Source organism: Petaurus breviceps, unplaced genomic scaffold (assembly GCF_028583685.1).
Source record: "Petaurus breviceps papuanus isolate PSGF00001 unplaced genomic scaffold, PetGlider_PUasm1.0 214, whole genome shotgun sequence".
NCBI lineage: Eukaryota > Metazoa > Chordata > Mammalia > Diprotodontia > Petauridae > Petaurus > Petaurus breviceps.
The window spans coordinates 10,036,416-10,044,192 of NW_027185863.1; the positions used below are offsets into that span (position 1 = coordinate 10,036,416).

General features: G+C 41.6%; 1 protein-coding gene across 1 annotated transcript in view; it reads right to left on the reverse strand.

Annotated features, from left to right (window-relative positions):
• Window positions 1–2,318, reverse strand: part of GRK1 (G protein-coupled receptor kinase 1) — an 18,786-nt gene extending 16,468 nt beyond the window's left edge. The window contains exon 1 of the mRNA XM_069093951.1: window positions 1,617–2,318. Coding sequence (XP_068950052.1) covers window positions 1,617–2,318 — 702 coding nt within the window. The remainder of the gene's footprint in view (window positions 1–1,616) is intronic.
• Window positions 2,319–7,777: the final 5,459 nt, after the last annotated feature.

The window sequence follows — 7,777 nt, forward strand, 5'->3', positions numbered from 1 at the left end:
CTTTCTTTCTTTCTTTCTTTCTTTCTTTCTTTCTTTCTTTCTTTCTTTCTTCCTACCTTTCTTTCTTTCTTCCTGTAGACTGTCCCCACTACACCATCTAATTGTGCAGTTTCTTTTTTAAAAACCAGTCTCAGATGGTTCCCTCTACACTATTGAATTGGATGCCATTTGTTTCTTTCTTTCTTTAAACAAGTCACAGACTGATCTCACTTACAAATCTCCTTCATTTGAAATATGCCTCAGTAATAGTCCTAGTTACCCTGAACAACCTTTGGAGGAAAACAGAGCACCTCACTTGGTCAGATATGTGTCAAGGTCAATGGGAAGGCCAATAAGATGTGTTTACAAGTCATTTTAGAGCAATTTACACAGATTCTTTCTCAAATGGAACACTGGTATAAGTGAAGGCGGAGTGGACCCCATGCAGTATGACCCCATTGTGACATGGAGTAACTACAATTTTTAAAAGCTAGCATGAAATGTGCATTTCCTATAAGGTGAAGGTTAGTGTTGGTCTCTACTATTGTGGGGGGAGGGGGTCGAGCCTCACTGCATGTTTGGCTGATCTAATAAATGTTTGGCACCGAAATCCCTAAAAGGCAGGCATGGTATAATAGATATAAAATTGACTTCCTAGCCAGGAAGACCTAGGTTCAAATCCTACCTCTGTCAAATACTGGTTTTGTGACTGGGCAAATGACTTAATCCTTCAATGCTATAGGCAAATAAATTATAAGTTGCAGAAAAGGTGCCAGTCTGTATTGTTAAAGAGAATTTCCTCACCCAGGATTTATTCCAATGAAATCACAGGTGCAGGCTTTATCCCTAGCTTCTATGGAAATCTGTTCCACTCTTTTTAGAGCACAAAGTAAGTTACTATTGTGCTGAGCGTATTTCCAAACGTCAGACTGAGGCAGCTGGAAGAATGAGGCATTATTACTGCTATATTTCAATGGTAGTGGTTTAAAAATGTATATATGAGATAACATCTGTACCAATAGAGCCTATGGGTTATCTGAGAATGCCTGGTTAACTTTTAGAACAAGTGATAATAATTGCAACAGAAATGGAGGAGGTGAACCGTATCATCACTGAACTGGAAGGGGTGTTAAGGGGTCAGTCGATCCATTCTCCTCCATCAGTGATCTAGCTTTCGGTGTCGTAAAACAAAACTCAGCTCCTGTGGCACCAGGTACAGGGGACCCACTTCAATGATGTAACGTAGATTTGGGGTCTGAACCTGTGATTTTGCCTGTGTAGGGAGCTCCGGGGTTGAAAGAGTCCCTCGCCTACGATCACACAAGCCAGTATGTGTCAGCCAGGCTGTCCTGACTCAAGGCCAGCTTGCTATTCACTACATCGTGGTGGCTTCTCATTACGGATTGACCGGAACACTTGCTGCTAGTCCAAGTCAGGATTTTCTATTCCCAAAATACAAAACAGTCACCTCTACTCTGTATTAGAGAGTATCTATGTATATATAAGAGAGTGACTGAATGTCTGTCTACCTCCCGATGAAGCTGCCGCCGCGCCCCTCCCCCACAACCTCTGCCCCACCTTGGGAATCTCAAAGGCATTTACTTTGGACTTGCTGGGACCTATTTGCTTCTGCTTACTTGATACCCTTTCCTTTTCTTCAGCCTCTTCTTATTCAGTTTTTTACAGGCGTACATCTTGCCTGTGGCTTTCATCTGGCAACCTGACACCTCCCCAAAACCCCCTTTTCCCAGGACCCTGAAGTCCAAAAACCAGTCTTCCCCGATGGGCTGGGCTTCCAGCCACTTCCACTGCAGGAATCGCAAGAAATACAGGCTCTCCAGATACTCCTGGAAGGGAGCCTCGCTCAGGTGGCGCAGGGCTGCCTGGAGAAGAGGCTGGAAGAGTCCATTGGGGATGCTTGCGTGCTTCTCCTTGACCCTCTGGACCATCGCCTCCTCCAGGAAGCTGCAGAAAAGCTTGGCCTTGGGGTCCAAGAAGTCGGCAAGGATGCCCTGGGCTTTCTGGAGGCGGAAATCGTCGTCCGCCGTGTCGTAGTCTTCTATGTCCCTCCAGAGCTCGACCGCGGGGACAAAGCGCTCGTCGTTCTGGAGGAATTGTTGAAAGAGGCGCTTGCCGATAGGCTGCTCAGAGCAAATGTTTTCAAACTCTAAATCAAGAGTGTCCTTCAGGGACTCGCATTTGGAGAGAGGGGGCAGTTTGAGCTTGGAAAGGTACTTCTTGTCCCGGGATAAATGGGAACTCCCACTGGCGTCGAAACTGCCCCGGGCAGCTATGAAGGCAGAGTTGGCCACGACGGTCTCCAAGGAGCCAAAATCCATCCCTCGGGCTGTTCAGTCTCTGTGTTCACGCATGAGTTAAAGCTGAATTGTAAGAATCCACCAGGACCCTGAAAACTGGTTTTCTGGGAATGACCTGTTGCCCTTGGCCCGTGGCCCCCTCCTGCCCTCCCAGGGAGGGACCAGGGAGACGTCCTGTCCAGTGCGATGGTCAAGGAAGAAGCAAAGCAAACGGATAACCCAGGGTCCTGGGTAATGTGCAAGATCAGCACCAATACTAATCCCCGGGATCCTCAGATATAGGTGGAGGGTGAATTAGAGTAATGGACAGGGGACAGAAAAAGATAATCCTCCTGAGTCATCACCTCCTGTAACCTTCTTATCTGATTAGACCGAGAATTATTCTCGCCTCCCTCTCTTTGAGATCGTCTTTATTTTGTTACCTAGAAAATTCTGAGTATTTTGGCTTGGCCTTGCAAGGCCACTTACCAGATACGAAATACCCAGAAATTCCCAATTTGTCGCTCCAGTTCTGCATTCTGCTTGGACAAACACAGTTGGACTCCCTGCCTAGCTGTTCCAGCATTGAAACAATGTTAGCATATTGGAAACTAGCCTTGAGTTCTTTTGGAGGAGGGGTGTTAAATAAACACAGAAGATTAAATACCTGGATGCAAGAAAATCCAATTAATGAGGTATTAACATAACTAATCAGAACCCCTGTCTAACTGGATTTTTATTTCTGCACTTTACTTTTGTGAGAAAGAAGAAAGTGAAAAGAAAAACCAGTGATAAGAAGGCTTGGAAAGAAACCAAAAACATTTGTTAAACATACAAAACCACTTCCTGGAAACATTCTGAATTTAAAAGCAAAACATTATACTCCAACTTTTAGGATAGTGCCTGGCACAGAGTAGGCATGTTTATTGATTTACTTAATTATTTTTATTTATTTAATTTGTTTAATTGCTCAATTTGTTTAATAAATTTAATTTATTAATAAATATTAATTTATAGATTATTTATAGATGTTTATTGATAATGGCAAAAGCAACAATTGAGTTGTTGAATCCCCAGAATCAAGAGACCTATAACTGAAACCTGGTCTTATTGCTTAGTATGTGACCTTGGACAAGTCACTGAACTACTCTGAGTTTCAGTTTCCTCACCTGTAAAATGAAGGGGTTGGATTAGAAGCTCAAGGTCCCTTGCAGCAATCAATCTCTGATCTTATGATCTATAAAATGGAGATAATAATATTCTCATGGATGCTGTGATGAAAAAATTTTGTTGATGACTTTTTAAAATTGGAAATAGTGTTAGAGAGACTATGGTCTGAGAACTGGCACATGAATACAAGATTAGGGTAGCTATGAATTAGTAAAACCAGACTGCAAAACAATTGGGAATTATCTGACAAAAGTCACTAAGCTCCTCATACTGTCTAGTCCACAATTGCTACTCGGTATGTGCCCCAAGGAGATCAAAGTAAAAAAGAAGGCCTCATTTATACAAAATTATTTTTAACAATATTGATGTTGAAAGAACACATGATGATAATATAAATGACACTCTCACTAAAAGGAGTTAAACTCTGGTGATTGGCAATGATTGCTCCATCTTCTGGAAAACTGGTAAGGAAACACAAGTTTCTTTCTTTTTTGTCCCCTTTTTAGTAAATGTCACCAGTGTGGCAGTTTGTCCATATTGTATTTGGTAGGCAGATAGAAAATTATTTCTAGAAGATATCAGTTTGGAAATGAGATCAGGACTTTGCAGATCATTTCAGAAATAGTCTGCAGAACAGAGGAATGGCCTGAAGAGTTAGAAAGAACAGAGAGGATCTGGGGTAGGGTTGGGAGACGATATGAATTTAAAAGTAGCAAGGTATGGGCTATACATCAAATAATGGAGGTAAAATGCTTTGTAAACTGTTAAGTGCTATATAAATGTCAGTTCATTATTCCTGAGGGGTGGATAATATCTAGGGATTTTTTTTGTGTCTCAAGAAACTTTCTAGGACATGTAGATTAAATCCCAGATGAGTTACAATTGTTTTTGAGGTGGAAAGAGCTCCTAATAGAAACTTCCTTATGCTAATGAAATCAGACGTCTTGTACATTCATGTATGATCAATGTTCAGGAGAGGTCCAAATAGCATATTAAGAAAAAGTGGAAAAAGCAAATATTACTTACTTACAGCTGGGGAAATCAAGAAAAGCTTCATGGAAGAGATGATGACTCCTGACCTGGAACTTAAAAGAATTTGGACAGGTGGAGATAGCAGGGAGACCATTTCATAATAACTACTTACTAGTCTGAATTTGACAAGGTAAGTATTGCAGTCGATGGAACACTGTGCCTGGAGTCAGGAAAAATCATCTTCCTGAGTTTAAATCTGGAGACAAACACTAGCTTGTAACTCTGGGCAACTCATTTAACCTGTGTGCCTCAGTTTCCTCTTATGTAAAATAAGCTGGAGAAGAAAATGACAGACCGCTCCAGTATCTTTACAAAGAAAACCCCAAATGGGGTCAGAAAGAATCACACACAACTTGAAATGACTGAATAACAACTTGAATTTGTATTTCTTTCTAACCTTTTCAAAAGTAAAAGAGTGAAAATAAACCCTGGTTATATAATCTTAACCCTCTCCCCAACCCACCCCCCACCAAAAAAAAAAACCATGTCTCCTGCAAAGTCCTTCTGGTTTAGGTCATAGGATCATAGTTTGGGAGCTGAAAGGGACCTTAAGGGTCAAATTCAATCAATCCCTTTTACAGATGGAGAAACTGAAACACAGGAGTTCAGTGATTTACCCAGGATCACATAGCTGGTAGGTGTTTGTGGCATGATTTGAACTCAAGTATTTCTGATTCCAAGTCCAACGTTCTACGAATTAGGCCACCCAGCTGACTTAGGATAGGAATACAAATTAAGAGAAGATATAATTCATCATCAAATAATGTCAAAGCTATAATTATGCATGAGTTGGCTGGCATAGTAGCACGAATAATATAAATGCATTTAAGACATCCCCCAACTCAAGTTTAGTCACTCATTTTAATCAGCACTAAACCTTTAATTAGAACTCTTCACCATAATTAGAGATGAAAGTTCCTTTGATTTCTTACATTTCTCCATAAGAGGTTGATGAGGTGGTACGGTTTAGCAGAAAAGGTCACAGGACTTAGACACAGGGAGTCCTAGGTTCAAACAAAGCCTCTGACACTAGCCATGAGCAAAGACAAACCTTTATGAGCCTCAGTCATCTCATCTGTAAAATGGGCATAATAATACCTGTAACACCTCTCTCAAAGAGATCAAATGAGAGAACAGATGCAAAGTATTTTGCAAACTTTGGAGTATCATGTAGATATCAGCTATTATTATTAGAAGGAGTAAAGGAAGTGTGGTGTAATGGAAAGACCACTGGAATCAGGCAATCTAGTTTCTAGTCCTGGCTCTGCCATTTATCAACTGACTTCTGAGATTCCATTTTCTTATCTGTAAAATGGGAATAATAAAGTATGCTCTTTCTAACTTACGAGGTTGTGATGCAGAGTAAATGTGTGATCGAACTAAAATCTACAAATTTTTTCCCACCTGGGTAGGTTAGGTCCATCCTTCCTTCTTTCTTCCTATGACAAATATTTGTACAGTTTTTTTTAGTCATGTCCAATTATTTGTGACCTCATTTGGGGTTTTCTTGGCAAAGATACTGGAGTGGTTTGCCATTTCCTTCTCTGGTCCATTTTACAGATGAAGAAACGAGTCAAATGAGTTGCCCAGGGTCATACAGCTAGTAAATGTCTAAGGCCAGATTTGAACTCAGGAAAATGAGTCTTCCTGACTTCAGGCCTAGCCTTCCATCCACTGCACCACCTACCTGCCCTGTGACAGAGATTAGTTCTTCCTAAAAAGAGACAAAGAGGCCCCATGTTTCCCTGACAAACTTAAGGGCATAAAAAGTTTCATACGTGTGCAGTCAGGGCCCTTCAATTTGGTGGATTTCCAAAAACTGTGAGTCCCATATGCTGCCCTGTTGGCCAGTTTTCCATATGGAGGGGACAAAACCAATATCACTGCATCCTTGGTGCATATCCTGGCTACAGGAGGGCAAAGCAAATCTCCTTTTGTTAACTATTCAATGACTTGTAAATGCCACACTTCCTCCCAACATTGAAGCTGAATGAAGATGTTAAGCTGCCTCCAAAAAAGTGAAATCGTGTATTGGAAAGTGATCTGTGAACTGGCCTAGAAATGGTGCTAGATCTGGAGTCAGGAAGACCTAAGTTTAAATCCTGCCTGATACACCTGACAGCTGCCGAGACACTGGGAAAGTCACTTAACCTCTCTACACCTCAGTTTCCTCACCTGTACAATGAAATGGTTTGGTTTGATCTTCTGACCTAGAGCAGAGGAAGTTTGCAAGCACTGACTGTTGGAGAGGGCTGATACCCCAGGAGAAGGAAAGGAAAGCCCTAAATGCTGGACTGCCAAGAAACCGGATTATTCTAGAGTTCAATGGACACAAAAAGACTCTCCATCTGGCAGGTTAACTTGTGCTCTGCACAGATTCTGCTCTTCATAGACAGCACGTTTCAAAGTCAACATTCCTTCTCTGCCTCTCCTTCCATAGGAGATTTCTGAAAGAAAAAAGGTCATTTTGATGACACTAAATAGCGATCAGCACCCACGGTCTGCACAACCAGGATCCAAAGGCTAAGTTAATAAGTAGACCCTGCAGGGCCAAGAAGAATGGATTGACATTGAGGCTGGAGGTCAACACCCTTTTCCTAAGAGTATTGGACTGGCATAGATTTGGTTGCTCATGGGTCTGTCCAAGAAGGTGGACAGTTCATTATAACTGAGGAGGTATAATTAATTAATCAATGGATCTGGCACAGGATGGCTGGAATGGGCCACCCATAATCTGAGGTAAAAATAGCAGTCTAACATTTGGATGAAGAGAGGTGATCAGTAGTCCTGCTGAATTCTGCTTTGGTCAGACTGTATTTGGTGTATTGTAACTAGTCCTGGGTACCTGTTTAGGGCAACATGGCCTAGATGTTCAAGAAATAAGATGGTAAAGAGATTCTAAACCATAACATATTCGTTGAAGAAACTGGGCATGTTTTATTTAGAACAGAAAAAACTTAGGGAGGGTCTTTCTGCTAGGGAAACAGGAGGGTGTTGGCATAAGCTTTTCAGGATGGCTTTTTTGGAAATAGGCTCATACTTATGAAAATCAACCTAGCCATATAGGGTCAGAGAATGGGAGGTGCTTTTTTGCTTTATACATCAGTATACTTGCCTTCTGGGGTCAAATTCTGCCTTTAGAGTCTCTTCTCTGGTATCAGATTCTGGCAACATTAAATTTGATGAGTACCCTTGCGATGTCTATGCATATGAAAGAACAGACAAAGGCTATATAGCTTACAGTTGGCCATATGTAGCAACAAGCACCCCAAGCGCGTCCTCAGGGTTTGCAGCTACCA